General features: G+C 38.6%; 1 protein-coding gene across 6 annotated transcripts in view; it reads left to right on the top strand.

The window, feature by feature from the left end:
• The window catches only part of nrxn2a (neurexin 2a), a 462,873-nt gene that overhangs the window by 425,191 nt on the left and 14,860 nt on the right, over nt 1-22,822 (top strand). For 5 of the 6 annotated variants that reach the window (XM_053688023.1, XM_053688021.1, XM_047161856.2 and 2 more), the window contains 3 exons: nt 7,488-7,659; nt 11,677-11,766; nt 16,344-16,672. In XM_053688023.1, coding sequence (XP_053543998.1) covers nt 7,488-7,659; nt 11,677-11,766; nt 16,344-16,672 — 591 coding nt within the window. The remainder of the gene's footprint in view (nt 1-7,487; nt 7,660-11,676; nt 11,767-16,343; nt 16,673-22,822) is intronic. The other variant, XM_053688022.1, reaches the window with a different exon arrangement.

Genomic DNA, 22,822 nt, shown 5'->3' with positions numbered 1-22,822 from the left:
CTTTTGCGTAACATCGTCACTGATAGTTTTGTGGAGGACGGTCCGCTTATGGCATTTCATCAATCATTTCAGAATACAGTTCCAAAGTCATAGCTAAAGCTAGTTAAGAATGATAGGCATATTGGCTGGCCTTGATAAAAAAAATTTCAGCCTTAATTTTGTATCTGATATTTCAGACAATAAATTCAAGAAATGACTGGTTTTCCATTTCTCTTGCCAGAATGTTGAAACAATAATCAAATAACCATTAATGTTTAGTTTTTTTTAATTATTATTATTTCTATTACTAAGCCTCATACTTTCTAGGTGGTGATCTATTTTAGACAAGCCTTCAGATTAGTGACAGGGAGGATAGGAGATATAAAGAGATAGAAGAGATGGGGAAAGAGATGAAGTGAGACTGCGTGATTTTCTTAACCTTCCCATCCACACTCTCATGTGCATCTAGCATATACTCCTCCATTTCCAATCAGCAGCCCACCAGCTGAGCAGACAGATGTGCGACAGCAAGGAGCAGTGGGCTGATGTAATTATGTTCAGAGTAGAGTGGAGGTACCTTCACTGCAGGCTAGTTTTAACCTTGGTCCAGCTCATGAGATGACAGAGTATTAGTTGCCTTCACTGGGTGCAAAAATGCAACTGTCTTAGATCAAAAATGAGTTACCTTACATTTACATTTTTTCACTTAGCAGACGCTTTTATCCAAAGCGACTTACAAATGAGAAAAATACAAGCAAACATTAAAACATTAGGTCTCTATTTAGCAGAATATAGTCTGCTCTGACATTGAATCAAGGCCTTTTTGCAAACTTAACAGTGAATATAGCAGGATGTCTGAGGGGTGAGGAAGGCTGCATTGTTGTCAGTCGACTCAATCTGCCAATATTTAACTGGAACCAGTTCTGGACCTGCCCACTACAGGAACTATACAGTTCCTAGACCTGTTCTTGGATTACATATTCAATAGAGGTGTGCACAGAACTGTCTTTTTCCCCCACTAAGGAATTATGACCACTCCGGTCTGCTCCTGCAGTTTTTTATTTTATTTTATTTTTTTGTACCTACTTGCAATACTCTCTAACAAACTTTGTTGGGTATATTTAACAAAATATAAACAAATTACATTTAAATTAGTCATTTAAGCAGTTGCTGAAGATGGATGAATGAAAGTGGTAAATGCATTTTGCAGTACTGACCACACATCCAATACACTCCCATGTTAATTCAATTCAGTTTTATTTGTATAGCGCTTTTTACAATAGACATTGTCTCAAAGCAGCTTTACAGAAATATCAACACGGTATACAGATATTAAAGGTGTGAATTTATCCCAACTGAGCAAGCCACTGAGTGGCGACGGTGGCAAGGAAAAACTCCCTAAGATGTTTTAAGAGGAAGAAACCTTGAGAGGAACCCGACTCAGAAGGGAACCCATCCTCATCTGGGTAACAACAGATATTGTGAAAAAGTTCATTATGGATTTATATGAAGTCTGTATGGCGTTAAGAGCAGCCGTAGTCCCAGCAGTCTGGAATTAAAGAAGATTTGAGCTCCATCCAGAGGCAGAAAGGATCTGGATCTCTAGTATCTCCATAAATTCGTGTGGGGCTCGGCGAAAGGAGAGAGGGAGAAAGTAGAACAGAATCTAGTCAGGGTAGGCTTGAGTAAACAAATACGTTTTAAGCTTAGACTTAAACACTGAGACTGTGTCTGAGTCCCGAACACTAATTGTTAATTAACAAGGCTATTCTTTGTCCCGGCTTCATTCTAACTGCCCACACCTGACCACAAAAAAGTAAAACCTACCCACTCCCATGACTGTTTTGCAGGGTCTCACTCTTTATAAATCTGTCAGCCTGTACCTTGACCCCTGCTGTGAATCATGTCTATGATTTCTGGACCCCACATAATAAAGAACACTTTGATTGTACAACACTTGGATTTAGCCTCCCAGCACTATACAGTAAGTGAACTGCATGAGATATTTTTGAAGGAGACAGTGCATTTCAGCATGCAGCAAAATGTAGAAGGAGCAAATGTGGAAGAGGTTGATATTAAAAGTTTGTTGTTCTTATTTATATATATATATATATATATATATATATATATATATATATATATATATATATATATATATATATATATAAATTGGGTGTACCACTTCTGACTCTCCACTTGTGTATAAGGAAAAGTGGTATGGAAACATTCCGCTTTGCCATTTTGCCACAGTTAACACACCAGCTGTTCACCTCTAATATAATAAAAGTAAATGGTTGTTAGTTAAACTCAGGTTTTCAGAATTCCAGATGAGAGAATTAACCATTCTGTAAAGCTAGCATTTGACCAATAAGCAATGTCCATCATTTCTGGTCCTCAACAAAAGACCTACTCTGGAGGAGGAACCAAAAAGTGTCTCCTTGAAAAGTACACTCAAAGGTTTTTTTTTTTTTTTCCAAAGTTCAGTGTTCCTGAAAAAATTCCTACAAAGGTAAATGCAGCTACAGAGAAATTGTAGGGAATCCAGATGTCTAGAATTGAGTATATTACTATAATGTGGTGTTGGGTCTGAGTCTACCTTTGTCGAGCTGGAGTCAAGACCAAGTCCCTAACCAGTCAAGTCCGGGTCCAAAAGGGGCCGAGTTGGACTCAAGTCCGAGTCATTAATGGTCGAGTTCGACTGAGTCCAGAAAGTAATTAAATTGAAAAAAGATTTGAAATTGCAACTGTAAACTTAACACTGAGCTGTTAAATTAATATTTTAACCTTCACAAACCAATGGCAACATAAATGTAACAAAAATACCACTATTACATCTTGTCATTGCCATTTAATATTTTTATTTCATGTCATCAGCACCTCAACTAGTTTCCTATCAAAAATGGTTTCCAAGGGAAAAAAGGGATATGGAGGTATATGTAGAGCTTTTATTATATTACAAGTGTATGAAAAAACAAATGAACCTGTTTTGTTATTGTATCACACTATATTGTGTTCTCCATTTCAAGATGAAATTCAGTAATTGATGCCTCTACCCTATAGTTATATAGACTGAGAGACTGAGTACAGAGTAGAGTTACATTTAGCAACGTCATAACAACAAGCTTAATGCTTTATTACTGCTTTTAATCTGTCTATGAATGACAACAAACTCATTTCTGAACACAGATCTGTTCTTGTAACTTTTTTCCATTTTAATTCCTAAAATGAAAACAAAAAAATCCCTATCAGCAGGGTTTATGATATTTACTACATTAAGAAGTACATTTCTTTTCATTTTACATGAAATTCAAGACTGGAATCACCAAATGCTTAGAGGTGGGCTATATGACTACAATCTTATTTCACGATAATGATAATGAAGTTTTCTCAGGTAGCTCTATCAGTAAGAAATACTACTGAAATTGAATAAAGCAATTAAATGTTAAATAAAATAGACTTCACTGTATGACATATACAGTGATTCTTATTAAATTTACTAAAGTTATTCAGTCAAATGAGTGAATGAGTGATTTTCTCCTTGTCTTTTGTTGTTTGATTAACATTAATGACACAGACAGCAGCAGGTTTATTAGACTGCTGTCACTTTAAGACCCAATGCACAGATTCAATATACTTTATTGACACACCTCAGATTTTTTTTCCCAACCGTTTACATTCACTTAAGACATAACCGTCTGTGTTTACATGAATACTCGGCCAGACCTGCATTTTGAAATGTTGTGTGTGTATTTATTTGACCGTTCAAGCTTAATAAGCCGCTAATGAGAACTAAATTCAGTAATCACATGATGAGGCAGCTTTCTGTGCACGTCTTTCAAGTGTGTGTGTACAGAAAGTCTGCTGGTCAGGCAGGGAGACATTCATTAATTTCTTGATATCTTCATTTTATGTTGTTATTTATTTATATATTTATGTTACAGGGGTGCACGGTGGCTTAGTGGGTAGCATGTTTGCCTCACACCGCAAGGGCTGGGGTTCGATTCCCACAGCTCTGTGTGTGCGGAGTTTGCATGTTCTCCCTGTGCTACGGGGGTTTCCTCTGGGTACTCCGGTTTCCTCCCCCAGTCCAGTGATTGTGTGCCCTGTGATGGACTGGCACCCTCTCCAGGGTGTACCGTGCCTGATGCTCCCTGGGATAGGCTCCAGGTTCCCCGTGACCCTGAAAAGGAGTAAGCGGTTGAAGATGGATGGATGGATGGATATTTATTTTACACATGACGTGGACTCGACTACACTTGGAAAAAATTCTGTTTTCAAAATGTCCGAGTCCGTGTCAAGTTTACCCGAAGACCGTGACAAGTCTGAGTTCGTTCATAATTGGGCCCAACTCTACTATAATGATTACTTATTATAAACTACATTGCTTGTTTCCACTAAATGGCTTCTCGTGTATAGAGACGCAGCCAAACGAACCCAATTTGGAGTGTTGAATGTCAGCGGTGATTGAAAAGAGCATGTGTGCGGGATGCTCATGATGTTCAAAAGCCCCCGGCCATCACCACAACCCAGACTGTCAGACTTGTTTTGCAGGATGTTTGGCATTTGGGGATTAGAGCTCGGTGTTTTGTACGCTAGCCTGCAGGGACAGCCTGTTGACAGGCGATCTCTCCTCTGGCTCGTAGCACCGCCTGCTCTTTACCGGCTGCCCTGAAGAGATTACTCATTCTCCCCGCTCTTCCCAAGCTGCCATCAGCAGCTCTATGTCACACACAAGAGATGTGCAAACCCTAAATCAGCTATGCATTTAATAAGCTATTTATTGTTTTTGGATTTAACATTCCTGATCTGCAGGACTGATGCAAGTTTTACCTTCACCTGACCTTCTCACCATTGTAAGTCTGTTGATCCAGTAAAGTGCTATTGTTTTGGGGGCTTTTGTCTGTTGATGACCCCAAATATGAACTAGTATTAGAAAGTAAGATGGAGCTCATGAAGGTCGGAGTGTGACACGAGGTCCTCAGTTGTGCAATAAGTGAATCCAGGTTTACTTCTCAAAGCAAAATTTGGCTATTCCAGTGTTGAAAGGAAATGATTTCCTTGCTCTGAGCGGCTCATGGCATGTTTCAGCATATGGCTAATGAGTCGTCTACAAGTATGATAGCAAGCCTATTGGAAGAGAGCCTGTCAGAGAGGAAGATAGACAGGCAGAAAGCAGGAGAGGAAGCAGTGGAGACTGATAAGGAGCACATGGCAGAATTCCATCCTCTGAGTGCCAGCTGATAGTATTAAGCACTACATCAGCACTCCCTCAGGAGCCAGATGTAGTATTTTCCTTTAGTGACTTAAGCACACTTTTAAGGAAAATGATTCCTTAAGGGTTCTTTGGGTGAATAAAGTTTTTTTTTTAGCTTTCCAAACAAATAAATTCGAAATGGTTAACTCTACGTTGTAATGCCCTGAATAGATTCTTTAAGGGTTCACCCAGAGGGACAATCAGACAAATCCTTCAGTGTACTAAATGAAACCTTGTTTTCTGTGAGAAATTACTAGCTAAGATGCATAATGTAGCCTATGTTATGGGCAGTGGTTTCTCAATGGTTAAGACTTCTGATTGGAAGGTACTGAGTTCAAATCCCAACACCGCCAAGCTGCTGCTGCTGCTGCTGGGCGCTTGAGCAAAGCCCTTAAACCTCGACTGCTCAGTTGTATAAATGAGATACAGTAAATGTAATTTGCTCGGGATAAGGGCAAGGCGCCTTGCCAAATGCATAAATGTGTTGGCCAAACACTAAGCCCAAGATGTTAATACACCCTGGATGGAACACTGATCAATTGAAGGGCATAATGCACACAATAATTCACACCTGGCATCAATTTAGAGTAGCCAATCCACCTACTGGCATGTTTTTGTGAGGAGGGACGAAACAGTAGAACCCAGAGCAATTCAATTAGACCAATTCTAGAAAGCCTGTTAACCACATTCAGTTAATTCAGGTTGACTCTGTGAAAAGAAAATTGAAAATTACTACAAGCTTATGTAACCACTCTTTCCCTCCTGCTGCCAATCTAAAAAGTAGCCGATTGTATTTTAGTCCACATTGCCATTATCAAATTTTATCTACATTATTTTCACCAGTGTATTTATTTTGCTTGTGTTTCTCATTAGAATAAACTACAAATTATTTAATTAAATCCTTTTTCCGAACAGTGTGTCTTCTGTAATTTCTAACTTGTAACCTGTTTTAATTTCTGATAATTAAATTTTGTATTGTGAAAATCTCTCCATGTGCCACTTCATGATAGTATATTTTAACCATATTACACCCAGCTACAATACTGTATTCACACACACAGCATGTCATTCGATTTCCTTAATTCTGTGCAAAATATGAGTAATGTATTATTTAATTTGTGTTTAACTAGTTAGCTGTAGAAGTTATATATAGCTACTGACGTTTCCCATCAGAGCATTGGGACAGTACACGCCCACATGCGACAGCAGTTTCTACACACCCACAAGAGACAAATACAAATAAATGACTTGCTGTTTGCTAGTGTGACCATAGGGTAATGCATACTTTGCTATGCATAGTATCATAGAGTCTCTTAACAATTTCAGAAATAGGAATGTGACTCATTCAGTTTTTTTTTTTAACTCTTCTTACAAAAGTGGTTTGGTGTTTGGAGTTGTTTGGCTCCTACAATGTAGTGCAAGTACTGCTAATTTACATGTATATTTATCCTCATCTGTATGGTAAAGAGTTGTGTTTTTAGACATTGATGCTTGTTATCCCTGTCCTTGAGACTCCAGTATATGTTCTATATTCATCATAAGTTGCATTTGATATTTGTCAGGCATCAGCATCTAAATGAGAAGCTGTCACTTAAGGCCAGAGAAAGAAGACTATATCCAAACTTGGAACGTGGGCGGAAGTTTGATCAGCCTGCCTCGGTTGTGTACGAGCAGATAGATAAGGCTGGTTTGTGAATGCCAGCTCTGGCTTTTTTCCCACTGGCCGCAGACTGTTGAATATACGTAGTGGGTCATGACAAGGCTGTGAAACAGCTGAGCTTTCTTTCTGTTTCCGCAGCCTGCCACATTAGCTCTGTGACCTGCAATTCCCCAATGCAGCAGGCGAGAGCTAGCGCCATGGCGAACCCCGCCCTGAGCTCGCTGCCTCTCACTAGCGTCACCCAGCGGCAGCCTGATTTAACTCACAGGCTCTTTCCGCTGGAGGCTAGAGATGAGTCTAAAACAGAAACAGCAGGAAAGTGCCAAAACTGATACATGTCAGAGAGATGAGTTGAGCTGAGGAGAGGGAAAGTGAGAGAGGGGGAAGGGTGATGAATGTAAAACATGGAGACACACTTCATTTCCCACCTGCATTACATAGGGCATTGCTTTCCCAAGGGTGAGTTAGTGCAGCATGACCAGGTAGACAGATATTTCTCTTTCAAGTCTCCATGTGACCTCGCTGTTTCCTCTGCACTTCTTTGCATTTTTGTTCTTTCTTTCTGAATTGATTTTTTTCTCCTTCGACTTACAGGAGCAAGGAAAAATATGTGTCATCTTCAATGTGGGCACTGATGACATCACCATAGATGAGCCAGCAGTCGTCGTGAGCGATGGCAAGTACCACGTAGTGCGCTTCACGCGTAGCGGGGGTAATGCCACCCTCCAGGTGGACAACCAACCCGTCATAGAGCGCTATCCAACAGGTAAAACCCTGCTGCTGGCCGCAAATAACAGACTGTAGGAGGGAACCTCCAACATGAGAAGTGTGATATGTTGTTTGTGTGCTGGAGAGAGGCCAATACTATGTGCAACCACGGACACACAGTCAGAGACTCAGAGAGAGAGAGAAAGATAAAGAAAGATGAGTGGCACAGCTAGCTCCAAAGACGCAATTATCACCTCTCAAAATAAACCATGGAAGCTGCATTTTTGTCCTTCAAAATCTGATGAATGCTGTTTGAAGACTTTGGCATCAATTTGGAAGCATATTGGCAGCCTACCTCGTGCCAGAGTGCAAATTAATTTATATTTGTGAATGCACGTCATTAGGTTTTCAAGTGTGCCATTTTGCCTTCAGATTCTGCCCAGGCTCTGACTCACCGAGTGGAGGGCCTACCTCTTGAACAATCTAATAACAATTGCAAATTGACACATTTCGCTCCAAGCTGCCTCGCTTTATACATTCAGCCCAGGATGAATTTGGATCCTTTACAGTAGGTAGCCAGCTAGCTTTGCTTTGAGCAGCCTGAGGAGTGAATCTGCACTGCTGCTGCTGCTGAATACCTTCCTCCAGACAAATCTGAAATCACAAAGCAGGCTTTCATTTTTACTGGCAACTAAAATGGCTGAAATAAGCTTGTCTTCTTAAGGGAAAATTCCACCCTGAAGCACAATAAATATATTTATTCTTAAATATTTATGGTGTACTTATCAGGGTTAACAATATGAAAACATATTGTATCAATGTACATGAATATATATTTTTACACTATATATATATGTGTGTGTCACAATATATAGGTTTGGCAACCAACTGCCTTATTTTATTATGGGAAACATTTTTATGTCTTCAATGGCTACAAAAATAAATTACTTCAAGCTGAAAAATAAATAAATTTGAATAATTTTAATACATTCTAAAAATTATTTGTTTAATATTACAATTTTAAAGGTTTGGTATAAAATTGTAACATCAGATCAGCTGTCTGTCATAGTTGCGACAAAATGTAGTTTATTACAATATTAATTTTAGTTTAATCAAATTGCCCAGCTCTATGTTCTATCATGATTCTGGTGCAAAGTTGTAGGTTGGTTCTGTATTTTTGTTATTCCTGTGAATTGTTGGTGGTTGTATGCCATACTGACGTCACAGGAGGACATTGCTAGTACAGTTACAATGGTGTTTAATGGAAGAAAAAATGTAATGTCCTCAAACATAAGACATAAAAAGATAATGGCCAGAATTTGCTGTTAGCTCTGAAAACAAAAGAGCAACACTCCGCATCATATCAATGAGAAATCCAATGTAGAAGTAGTAGAGACCTCAAATATTGGACTCCAAGTTCCAGAATGCAATGCAGTTTCACTATATGATACTGAGTTACAGCTCAGACTGACACTCAGCTCGGCTTGTTAGTGAGCTACGAGATGACAAACTTGATGGCATTGACAGCGATATCAACATGAAAGCTAAAGCTTTGGAGTCTAATCTGTTTGAGCAGAGTGTATAGATTCGTAGGACAAACTAAAGGACTAAAGCGCAGCTGCATCACTCTCTTGATAAAGCAACACATAAATCCCACAGGACCATTATCAACAGGTAGTCGATTGGCATTGTTACTAATGTAAGAAACAGTTATCCAAGGGGAAACTAAACTAACTTGCCAATTAAAGAAGTTTTAACCCAAAAGGTCAACTCTGAAGATCACAAATATGATTATAGATATTGATATACAAGTCTTTTTGGTGGATTTTTCCTTTAAATTGAAGAATTTTAAGAATCCCAGCTAAATGAACACAAAATAAACTCCACCCTGTAACAGAAGATGAAATGTGATGTTACTACTTTGGAGTTGTAACTCTTTCTCTGCAGTAACACGCCCTTCTGCACTTAGCAGAGAAATGTAAGCAAACTAAGCTCTCTCGCTCCCTCTTTCTCTTTCTGTCTCTCTCTCCACACTGTGTGCTCGGGGACTTGCATCCCTCTCATAGCTGACGTTCCACAGGAAGACATTTTCTCGGTCTATAATAACTGCCCCCGCTCTCACTCAATCCTCAATTTTCAATCTGCTCTCTGGATACACTGATACACACCAGACCTGCTGCCAGACTTAAGGGCCTTTTTTATCACAACACAGCTCAGAGAGAGAAAAACTATTCATAAAGTACTCCACCTAATTGTTCTGGATTCTCCCACCCACTTGTTTCCTATCATCTCTGCAGAGTAAAGGCTGGGCTCCCAACTACCAAAGGATGAACAGCTAGGTTTGCCCTCTCTGAGATTTTGTGTGATTTGTGCAAAGCAAGAGTGGTTTTATAGTGCCAGGACTCGGGCCTCCAAGCCACGAGGGCTGCCCTAAGCTTCCTGAGATGGCATGGTTGATAAGGCTGAGAAATTGTTTTTAAAGTAGTCAATAGTCAGTCTACATGAGTTATCCACATTTGTATAGTTTCTGGAGCATATTTTCCTCCTGAAGAGCTGAGCACAGAATCAAGGATGCACAAAGTTTGTGTGAAAACCGACTAGGCAGCGTTCAGTGTTCAACTGTGATAAGCAACCACGGTTAATTCAGTTAATTAAAATGGAGGATTAGATAATGGTTTCTGATGGTAGATTTAAAACTGTCTGTGGATAGACAGGCCCACTTGCATCTCTTTAAGGGCTTTACCGGAAATAAGCACAATATTTTCATTGACACTCCCATTGTCCAAACTCAGCATCCTTTATAGAAATGCATCAGTACATGTTTCATTGGTTAGACCAGCTTTTTTACCTTTCATTCCCCGGCTGCTTATTGATGGATACATTTTCTATTTAAAGTTTCCTTTGAAGGTTTTAGCAGAGAATTTGTCACACATGAGAGCTTCTAACAGGATTAAGGAAGCGGTAGGTTTGAGCCCCTTTCAGAGTATATGGTGAAAAAGGATAGTGCAAGAAGTGATGAGACGGGCATCGCAGTATAAACACACCACATTGTGCTGTCTGTTACTGCTGACTGTTTCTTACATTATCACTAAAAATAACACACCTTGAGTTGTTTTATTGAAATGCAGAAATTGAATGGATTTGGATACGGATTTGTTGATCATTATTGCACCTATGCTGTACTATTAATGGTCAAACCAAATGCTGTTACATAGCAAATATATCAAAATATATATGTATAATCTAAATATATAGAGGCTTTTCATCTCTTTCTCTATGCCCTTACTCTGTGGTACTAGTAGGAATTTCAAAGTGTGCATTAAGATGAATGAAAGAAAGAAGATGGCAGATGGAGGGCAGCGGTGAAAGCAGAGCTGACATAGCTGTAATCTAACAATCCTTATCTCCCTTCCTCTTAAAGGATGACTGGTACTGAGAGCTCATTTTAGGCCCGGTAAAAAGACCTGTCAGACCCTGTCTCATAGACACGAAGAAACTGTAGTAGCTCATGAGGAAACTGTAGTAGGTCATGAGATACACATCGTCTCTTATCTGCGAAAGCCAAGGCATAAAGTCAATTACCAGGAGGTTTCTTAGGATAATTACATGTAGGTCTAGCGTATCTTATTTGGACATAATTGCTTGGCTTTAAATGAAAATCTGTTGCAGAGAAATGAAAATGTCTTCCTGAGCATTATATTTTAGGCCTGTGTTAAAATGCATGTCAAAATGACCATTATCATTATGATGGTATTCAATTTTGGTTAAGTGTCCTTCCCTTGCAAAGAAATGACAATGAAATTAACCACATGATCAAACTATATGTTAAACTATAACTAAATATGTTCCCATGACATTCTAACCAGATTTTAAACTGTTATAAATAGTCTCAAGCTTCTAAAACTGTCTAATAACTAAGATTAGTCCATTTTAAACCAACATAATGTTAATCCTAAAGCTCGTTTACTTCCTAACTTGAAAAACTTGCTAATCTTGATGCCATGTTTTTAACCTTGTGACACTTGAACTTCCAGATATTAACCTCTAACTATGTGTCTCTCTAAATTCTTTGAAGGCAACTTTGATAATGAACGGCTGGCTATAGCCAGGCAAAGAATCCCATACAGACTCGGTCGGGTAGTTGACGAGTGGCTACTCGACAAAGGTAAAAAAAAAAAATGGATTAATTAAACAGTGACTTAATGACTTATTAAGGCTCTGGAAGAGGTGCAGTTTCCTGAAGTTTACAGAATTGGCATCTGCAAATTGATTGAGTTGGTGAGCAGAATTGTGACTGTAGCTGCCCACTCAGCGTGTCCACTATATTGATCATCTCTGGGTCCCATCTTGGCCTTTTTGTCTATTTTCTCCAAGGCACTACTGTCCTTCCCAAACCGAGAACTGCACCACTTCAGAGATTAACATTTAATACATAACATAATCTCTGACTAACCCTTAACAACACCCCATAACTCCAGTAACTGTCTGCAAATAGTCTGCTGCTATCTATGCTCTGTTTTTCTCTTCTTTGTTTTCCCTACAACACCTCAAACATTATTTCCTAAAACATGATTTCCTAAAAATTGCTGATACATAGAAAAGCCCTAAACATTCCAATTTTAGTTCCAAGTAGTTAAAGGGACGGATGCAATTTTCTGTGCAATAAACTACACATAAATTTGAAATAATGCCACATTTGATGTGTCTTAACCCTTTGAGAGTAAAAACAAAAAGCAAGAATATTTACATACACGTAAAGCATAGTTTCAAAAATTACAGGTAAATTACAGTGCTTTTGTATTTTATCAAAAAGCTGTGCTTGTTATGCAAATGTGAGAAATGGACTCTGAGCTTGCACCAACCCAACATCAACACCGTCACCTAAAGCGGTAATATACACCATTTAAAGTTCACCGATTATGACTTTTTCCATTTATTACACCAGTCATCTGTATGCAAACTCTTCTGATGACTAAGCATTCGACCAAAATGTTAAGTGTAGAATAAACACATCTACACAACAGCCAGTAAGAGTGACCTTTTTGTTTCTGCATACTTCAATCAGTCTAATTTGAAAACAAATGCCAAGAATTGCAGTGTAATTTACCACTACTCTGCTAAAACCATACACACCATCCACACATATCACGTGATCGGCAATGGAGACTGTGCCTTACTCATACATTGTAGATTTAATTTTGCATTTCATTTTAAATAGGTCAATAAATAAAAAGTAAGTCCTGCCTAAACTACTGCATAATTACTTCTCAATAACTCAGAGGGTTAAACATTTTCTAACTATAAATGAACTAAATAAATCTAATTAATGCTTAATCAGGTAACTAGATATATACATATACGCTTGACCTAAACAATGTCCCTTTAACATGTAACACACAAGCTTTTGTGATGTACCGAACCCCTCACATTTCAGTAAAGATGTCCTGTGTGAATGTTGATTTTTATGATAGAGTTTACACAAATTTATGCTCATAACTGAGTTCTGTTACTGTGGATTTTGTACAGTATAAGAAAGTCTTTGGTCCACCTCAAAGCTTCCATTCATGACCTCAAGGCTGTTCTTCCATCTGCAATAAGTGTGAGCTGAGCAACAAAAATCATTCCATTGAAACTGGGCTTAAACTGTATGATAAGTAATCTTACTACCACTCACACTGCCAAAATCATATGACAAAAGTGCTCACACTGTACAAGTGCCTCACGATGCAGGTACTTATACTGAATGACCATCGAATCCAAAGTTAAAGGTCAAGTGCTTAAAACTATGCACAATTTTATGCTGAGAACACCAAAGAAAAGGAGTCGGCGAAAAAATGTAGACGTTGAAGTAGGTTGGGAAAACATGGTCCTTAAAAGAGCTGAACATTTTCTCTCGTTGACAGCCGAGTTTTCATTGGAATCAAACCCTGTTAATATTTGAGTGAAACAGTGAAGTCACTTGTGTAGTCTAGAACGTGTGAATATAAAACCAAAAAAAGTTACAGATCGACCCCTCCAGAATTAAAGCGCTGATGAAGTCAGTTATTTTTTTTAATAAAGTGTGGACACAAATTAATATAGAGATCACAAATTAAAATTCAGACAATGCCACATCAATCCGTGGCTGAGAGACAAAGGAGTAAAATTGGCTTTGCTCTCTGGGTAGGATGGATGGCACACACTATCTTCCCTGTAAATCAAAACAACACTAGCAAATTGTGAGCATCTATGAGCTCCTGTTTGTGGAAGAGGGTAGATGGAGCATTCCTCTGAGTGTGTTACACTGCCCAGTGATGTAGCATGAACAGCAGTTTAAAAGGATTGGTTCGTTTTAGACTTCACGCTCCCTGGTTGGTAGTTATCACATGACAAGGGAGAGCTGGAGGGTTGGAATTGCCAAATGACCAAATTGGGGTGAAAAGGGCGGGGGGGGGGGGGGGGGGGGGGGTGTTACTATTGTATCATAGTATATACAGTATATGCTATATGAAGCCCTGGGGATTCCTTGTCCCCAACTTTGAGAATTTCGCCTTAAGCGAAATTCTTCTTAAGCAAATACTTAAAGAGAGCAAATTATTTTGGCCATTCTCACCAAACAATTGACCACATTTTAAGTATAACATATTAATTCATGGGCTCAAGTTACACAATTCATGGCAACAGCTTTGGTGTGCCGTGGTCACAACATAATAATTCATGGCTATATGTTACTTACAGTAGTCTGTGGGCTTGAAATATTAACTCAGTATTAATTCATGACCACGCCTTTATAAAAAATAATCTCCATGTCACCTCAGTGGCTCTGTACAGGACTGATTGTGTGATTGCAATTTTTTTTCCATGCAGATTCAGCAACAGTAGATTATTCTGGGCCCCTGTGCACAATGCATACATATCTGCTCACAGTTATGTACAGCTCGGTTCTAAGTTGTTCATTAGTCAGAATTTGTACACCCTTTTATGTAATCTCACAACATCCTATTACACAAAGAGCAGGAACTGGATTTGTTTATGCTGCCAGATAAATATCCTCCTGATGAGTCATATTCACTGTTTCCACCATTGTTTACCATCTCGCTATTAAAAACTAGAGCCTACTTGTATTGAAAGGCAACCTCGCATTAGGACTGGAGAGGCTCTCTCTAAGGCCAGAACAACTGCCCACTTCACAATCAAATGTGGCAGAGTACTCTTTGTACGGCTGTTCATCAGGAATAAGTAGAAACTTAAGTCCGGCTCTTAGAATTCACTGGCAAGTGCCTGTATCTCAATCAGCTGTACCCTTAGGCTTGTTAAAAGGGCTTTTGTTTTTGTGATTGCTTTACTTTTCAACTGGGTTTATCCAATTATAACACCTTTTATTTTTTGATTTACAATTTTCAATTTGAAGCTAGGAGAATCTAATTACATCCAGATTTTTTTTTTAGGGAATTGCAGATTCTGTTCTGGTTTCTACTCTCACTTGGTGAAATTCCTTTAGTCTGGCTCATAAAATACAAAATACAATTACGAGATGGTTGTTGCTGATTGGATAGTGTTGGAGTTCTCTAGTATCTTCAGTGTTGTGAGTTTGAATCCACAGTGATCTGTGTCGGAGAGCCCATGAAACCAAAATTGGCTGTACTCTCAGGGAGGAAGGGGTAACATACTCTCTTCCCTATGAATCACAGCCAATCATGGGTCTCTGTGGCCTCTGAGTGGATAGCATATTCCTCCAACTGTGTTACGCTGCCCCCTGATATTGCAGCTGTTTGAAAAGATGCAGTTGGAAGCATATGATAGCCTTTCGTCTTTCCCGATTGGTAGCTACCGTGTGATAGGGGAGAGTTGCCTGATGGGTGGGAATTGGCCATGACTAAATTAGGGAGAGAGAAAAAAAAGCAAGATACACAGCATAGATTAAAGCAGTTTAAGATGTTGTTATTGTTAGATCTTCACCAGAATAAGAGAAATAAGACTTAGTAAGAGAACTGAATGGAGAGTTGAGGGGACCAAATACTTAGTGGAAAATAAATGGAAAACAAGGGTGTTTGTTTATTTGTGTGTGTGTGTGTGTGTGTGTGTGTGTGTGTGTGTGTGTGTGTGTGTGTGTGTGTGTGTGTGTGTGTGTGTGTGTGTGAGTGAGTGAGTATGTTTGTATGCATGTTTGTGTCTCTGTCTCTGTCTGTGTCTGTGCATGAGGCTTGAGGATGAGGAAGAAACCCCTCATGCCCTGGTAACACATTAGCATTGGAGCTGCCAGATGACACTTATCAATGCAGATTAGCAACAACAAGTCCTATGAATAAAACATTTTCAAAAGTACTTTACATATTCTTAAATAGTTTTCCAATTGTATTTTCTTCATTATCTTTATAATTATTAATGAGGCACAGATAATTATATATACAGCTGTATTCTGTAATAAGTGCATTTTCCATTGTTCTTCCATATAGCTAAACTACTGCAGACGTTGTAGCTAATTGCTGACTTCATGATTTACATATCACTTTGACTTATGCTCTGTGAAAGTCAGAAGTCTATATTCATTAAAACTGAAGATTTCCATTGCTGGGTCCAAATGCTCAGAGTGTTATTGGCTCATGCAGGAAGATCCTGTCATAAAATATGCAAAACCTACCTTTTATTCAAACTAATGTTTCTATCTTTCTGTCTTGCTGCTGTTCTGCCTCTCTGCCTCCTCTTCTTCTCTCACTCTGGCTTTCACCTTCTTCCTTTCTTTACTCTTTGGGACCACTGTAGGGCGGCAGTTGACTATCTTCAACAGCCAGGCAGCCATTAAGATCGGAGGCCAAGATAAAGGCCGGCCATTCCAGGGTCAAATCTCAGGCCTGTACTACAACGGACTGCAAGTGCTGAAGCTGGCAGCTGAGGGCGATCCCAGCGTTAAAGTGGAGGGCAACCTGCGCTTGGTGGGAGATGCACCATCAGTAATGTCCACAGAGACCACCTCGGCCACGCCTCCAGCCGCCATGGACATGTCCACCACCATCATGGAGACCACCACCACCATGGCCACCACCACCACTCGAAGACAGCGTTCACCCAGCCTCAAGGACAGCATAACACAGGTGAGGAACAGAGTGTCAACACCCTCAAAGTGCAGCTAGAGAACAGTCAAGAACATTCACAGTAGTTTAAAATTCTGGTGGTTCCTAAATTGAACCCAAACCTGATTCTTTGTCTTCTGTCTCTGCCTCAACACTCCACATCCATCAATCAGCTAAACATCAGGGGCCAGCTGAAAGTAAGTTCGATCGTAAGCCGGAGGAACACTCTGGCCTAACACATGCTCGAACTGCAGCTCATGCTGTGTCACAGGGTGACATAACACACTCAAAGGAAAGCGCTGTCTGCCCTCTTCCTCATACATGAGCTGACAGATGGTCTCACTGTGATTGACCAGGGAGAGGTTATTCCATTCCTCCTCCGAGTCATTTGAATACCATATGGCATTTGAAATCACAATCTCCTGACAATAGTGGCCTCAATATACTGTATACATTAAGGGTATGTTTACATTTTTACGTATGTAACAAATGTGTCTTGCTAGTCGTAGTAGTGATGCAGTAAATCGAAACTTTGCTGGAGAAGTGTCATTAAACTAAAATCTTGAGCAGCACAAACACCGTCTTGTGCATTTTCACAAAATCTCGTTTTTGCACGTTTACACGAGACTATAACGGCATCGTTTTCAAAAACTTGCACTTTCAAACCTGTTTTCAACAATTTGCGTTTACAGGCCCCAAAATGCAACTGTTGTGTAAACGAAGAGCTAAAATGCATAAAAAGTTTTCCGTTTTTAGTTGAAAACATTGACGTGTAAAACAGCCCCTTAGGAAGGAGAAAAAAAAATCACTAATCTATAAAAAATGAACATTTTACAATTTTAACGGTTAAGTACAAACTTTTCACATCAAATTGGCTGTTTCCAGTCAGTTTGTAATTTATTGAAATAATTTTTTTTCAGATATTGATATAACAGTGGTGCTTGTTTGTGTTTTATAGAGTTTTCTATATTTCTGCATAAATGTGACCTAAAATATCATCAGATTTTCAAGTCCTAAAAGTAGATAAAGAGAACCCAGTTGTTACGCAGCATAGACGGAGACAAGCGCGGGCGAGCGGAGAAATGACGTGAGAATGAACACAGAACGAGAATCAAATCGGGACAGAGCAGGTAAGCTATGTATCAGGGGCGCAGGCAAAAGTGTAGTGAGAGATGAGCGTTAAGTCGAGCACCAGGGAAAACACTTCTATGAAAATCAGCTTGGTAAACAAACAGAGACGAGGCTGCTGAGCGGTTACTTCGCAAGCGGCTAATGCTAGGGAGGCCCTTATATAACCTTAGGTGTTTGCAGGTGTTCGTAATTAGAACTCTGGCGAACTCGAGCATGGGTATGACTGGGAAGTGTAGTCCTCCTCCGCCAAGTCCCTGGGAGGCACTACACGTTATGAGCTGCCTTGCCAAAACTTTGCTTTACTTTTCAAGCACCACTGTATATCGTCATAACCCCCAGCCCTACTTAGGCATTTAAATGTATTTTTCTTGATTATGAAAAAGTATATATCATGCCAATTTGAGTACTATTTAAACAGTGAAATTTATTCTGTTAGCCCTGAGGTCTTCAAGAATAATGTTGAGAACCTTTTGCTCCTGAAGTCTAATCAAATCCTCCTAGATAGTCCTTCCAGACCTAACAGTCTTTTAACATTGATCTCTGACTTCTCTCATGGATATTTGTTCTATACTATTTGATTATACCTGCTAAATCTCACTTCTATTAACTCAATCTCTGTCTATAACTCAGTTATATAGATGGATGGATTTCCCTTTTGAGTCTTAGATCCTTATAAGGTTTCTCTCTCACAATTTCAAATCTCAGACAGTTTTTCCTCACCACGGTGACCTTTGGCTTAGTCAGTAAGGGTCTGGATCTGAATTGTGACATTGTCTAAAAAAAGAGAAAATAAATAAATAAAACTTAATTGAATTAGATAGCACAGCTTTAAACAGCAACCCACAGTTGTCCTCAGGCATTTCAGCATGCCATGTAAATAGAAAGTTAGTTTTATTATATAAGACGTGCAGCAGTCATGGACAGAAATAGGGATAAGAGGGTAATTTGACCTAAAGGGAGACTGCATAATCATTTATTGCCTTAGATGAAAACATTGTATTGTTACCAGTATTCATTGCTGAAGAGAGAGATAGCTACTAATTGATTTTCTGGTTATTTCTCTGTGTGAATACAGTGTTCTTGGTATCCATCATGCAAACAAGCAAAAATGATTACAAAAAATCAACATTATGAACTCTATTTGGAAGAGGTTTGAACGAGAATTGGTTTATGTGTAAATCTCTTAAAGAATGAATTCCACACAAAATTTATAAAGTAACCATTATCAGTGTTTCCACTTAAGACAAACTATTACATTTGTTCTAACAAAAATAACTCTCATAAGAACTATTTTTAAATAAAGATGTTTTTTATTAATTGTATACATCCCTTTGGTTTTTGTAAATAAAAAAAGAGATAGTTGCACGCAACCTGTTTGCAACCTGAATAGCAACTTGACACTAGTTGGTTATAATCTGACTCACGAATCTGTCAAGAATTTTATTTAGGAATCTGTTTCTTATTAGCTAATATTTTATCCATTTTTTATTATGGATTACTACTAAAAGACAGGGAGTTCTAATTGACTAAACTAACCCTTTTTAAATGGTAGAACCTGTCCTGTCAGTGGTTAAATCTGACAGGACAGGTTATATCTTGATAATCTATCAATTAATGAAAATGTAACCCATTACAACGACAGTCTTTTAAATACCATGGACATTCTAGCTCCATTGAGAACATGTATTGTTTCTTTTCCTCATTGTGCACCTTGGTATTGCCTTGAATTACATCAACTTAAAGTCCATGGTTGTCATTTAGAATGTCTTCATATCAAAACTGCTCTTAACATCCACAAAAGTATGTGTGATGACCATATGTTATTATATAAGGAATCTTTTCTTAAGGCTAAATCTGACTATTATACTAATCTAATTAGGTCTGCTGAGGGCAATACTAGAACTGCCTTCTCTACTGTAAGTAACTTTCTTTGGTCCCCTGACACGCTTCCAGCTCACATGCAATCTACATCTTATTGTAACACTTTTCTGACCTTTTAAAAGTATAAAATCTCTAACATTCACCAGCAATTGAATGCCATGAGTAATGTAGCCTGTAGTGCACTTTATCCAATCTTTCATGAACCTCCCCAAACTAGTCTTATGAGTTTTGATCTCCTGACTGATATTGAAATATTCAATTTTATTCGTAATTCCAAATCATCTACTTCTCAGCTTGATCCCCTCCCCACATATTTGGTTAAAGCTTTTTTACCCTCCCTGCTCCCCATTATAACTAAAATTATTCACTCATCTCTTATTGGGTATGTCTCATCATCTTTTAAAACTGCTGTGATTAGTCCTATACTGAAGAAAACTGGTTCAGACCCATGAATACTTGAAAATTACAGAACTATCTCCAATTTACCATTTCTTTAAAGAATTTTAGAAAAGATAGTTGCTTCTCAGGTCCACATACATCTTTTAAGCAATAACCTATATGAACAGTTCCAGGCAGGTTTCCACTTACATCACAGCACTGAAACTACTTTGGTCAAAATCACTAATCTGTTAATCTCAGCTGATGCAGGACTCCTGTCTATACTCATTCTTCTTGAATTAAGCACAGGCTTTGACACTATCTCACACAACATCCTTTTAGAGAGGTTAGTATACATTGGTATTAGCGGCACTTCTCTTGCTTAGTTTAAATCTTATTTCTCTGGTCGCACTCAGTTTGTTGAATTGAAAAATTTTCGTACACAGTGCTCTCCAGTTACTACTGGTGTTCTACGGGGTTCTGTCTTGGGCTCTATCAGGGATCTGTCAGGGAGCTATGTCCTACTTCTGGGCTATATTTTTAGGAAATTTGGAATCCACTTTCACTGCTATGAAGATGAGACCCCGCTCTATCTGTCCACCAAGCCAAATTCTTCTTTTCCACAGTGTTCCCTTCATAACTGTTTCGTGAAATACAATCATGGTTTTCTTGTAACTTTCTCAAGCTCATTAGCAATAAATCTGAGGTTCTTCTTGTGTGTACTAAGTCTAATCTTGCCAAATCAAAAAGTTTCGCTCTGAATATCGATAATTCCACTGTCCTTCCCTGTTTGAGTCTGGGTGTCATTCTGGATAGCACTCTTTCTTCTTTCAAAGCACATGTAAATAATATTACTCAGTCTGTTTATTTCCACTTGCGCAACATAAATCATCTTCGCCCCTCCCTCTCAACTCACAACACTGCCACTCTCGTACATGCTCTGGTCACGTCCCTCTTGGATTATTGTAATTCCCTTCTATTTGGTCTACCACAAAAACTTCAGCATAAATTACAGCTGGTCCAAAACTCAGCTGCAGGGATAATTTCACAAACCCCTAACTCTGTCCATATAATTAGCATTATCATAGGAATAAATACATTCTTAAATAAGAGTTATTTATAGTAAACTAATTTTAAAAGGATAATTTACGGATATCTGGCGGTAGAGTTCCAGAGTCATGGAGTGGCAATGCTAAAGGATCTGGACCCCATAGAAGTCAGACAAATCGATGGTATCACGAGAGAGAGAGAGAGTGAGGGAGAGGGGGGAACGGGATGTAAGAATGCAGGTAAGACAATATATATGAAGAAGAGCGAGAAGATAGGAAGGTGCTAGGCTATGAAGAGCCTTGAAGGTCAACAACAGAATCTCGTTATCAATATGAAATTTAACAGGGACCCAATGAAATTATTGGAGAATAGGAGTTTTATTTGTGATTTTGGATATTTATTTATCTTTTATGTTCTCTTTTATTGTAAACTTGATTATGTCTGTAAGGTGTCCTTCAGAGTCTTGAAAGGCACCTATAAATAAAATATATTATTATTATTATTATTATTATTATTATTATTATTATTATTATTATTATTATTTAATGATGTTAAGTGGCCTAGCCTGCACTGATCAGACATATATAAATATCTCATAGAAATTCAAGTGTTAATACTGGAGAGAAATTGAAGGCACACAAGTCTCTTGATGGTTACACCTTTGTTGTTTGTGGGGACGCTCATGACATAATGTTTTATGACTACAATTACAACGAACAGATGCTCATTTTTTAGCTGAGCAAAGTTAACTAGATAAGCATATCCATTATAGGCAACTCTTTAGTAAAAACATGACCTATGTCTCTAACATTAGCTAGCTAGTTTATTTGTTTATTTTAAGAGAGCTTTGGTTTATTAAATCAGTATAAAGTAGGCATGTTAGCTAACTGGCAAGGTAAGCCTGTAAGACAGCATCACTGATATGCTGCTTAGCTGAAATGAAATGGGTGCTGCAGAGAGGGAGCTCCTCGGACCAGTTATCCCTCCAAATTGTGGCTTGGAAAGGTGTCTGATTCAATGGTATGCTGTAAAAATTAATATGTTTATGGACACTTATTATTCTGACACCAAACAAGCACAAGCCAATATTTTAAAAAGCAAATTATGACTTGCTGTTAGAAATTACTATAGGCTCCGAATATAGGAAAGTAATCAACTTTTGTTTGAACAGGACAATATAGACAAGATGGCAAACCTACTTAAATTAAAGCATTTGTTCATCTGTTGAACCATCTGCATGAACTACACTCACATATGATTTATCTGTCACCAAGATTAAGCACTGCTTATTTTCAGTTTTGCCATTCAAATTTTATTTTTAGCCAAATTAAATCTTAGCTATAGATCATTTTTAATGATTTGCATGCTTGTTGTTCTTCCTCACAGTGTCAGCACTGTATCTGTTGTTGTTCGTCCAGCATATCTGCTGAACTAAAGCATTCAGTCTCAGTCTACATTAGTTGATCTAAACAGCATGCTCAGCCTCATCTTGCATGTAGGAGCCATTAATGTATCTCATATTGATTGTCATATCGGCATCATTCCCTTTGTGTCAATTCCTGTAATGTTTCAGCTCAGAGTGGCACACCTTCACAGATCTTTGGTAATTCTAGCCAGCGTCTGAGGGTTTATTCGTGCGGCATTCAGCATCATTGATCAAGAGATGGGAACTGATATGAACAAAGGGCACGCTCAATAGCAATCAGTGTCATTCTGAGCTGAACTGTCAGG

The sequence above is a fragment of the Ictalurus punctatus genome, chromosome 18 (assembly GCF_001660625.3).
Source record: "Ictalurus punctatus breed USDA103 chromosome 18, Coco_2.0, whole genome shotgun sequence".
Classification (NCBI taxonomy): Eukaryota; Metazoa; Chordata; class Actinopteri; order Siluriformes; family Ictaluridae; genus Ictalurus; species Ictalurus punctatus.
The sequence above is the reverse complement of the archived record's forward strand: the minus strand, read 5'-3'. Positions and strand labels throughout refer to the sequence as shown.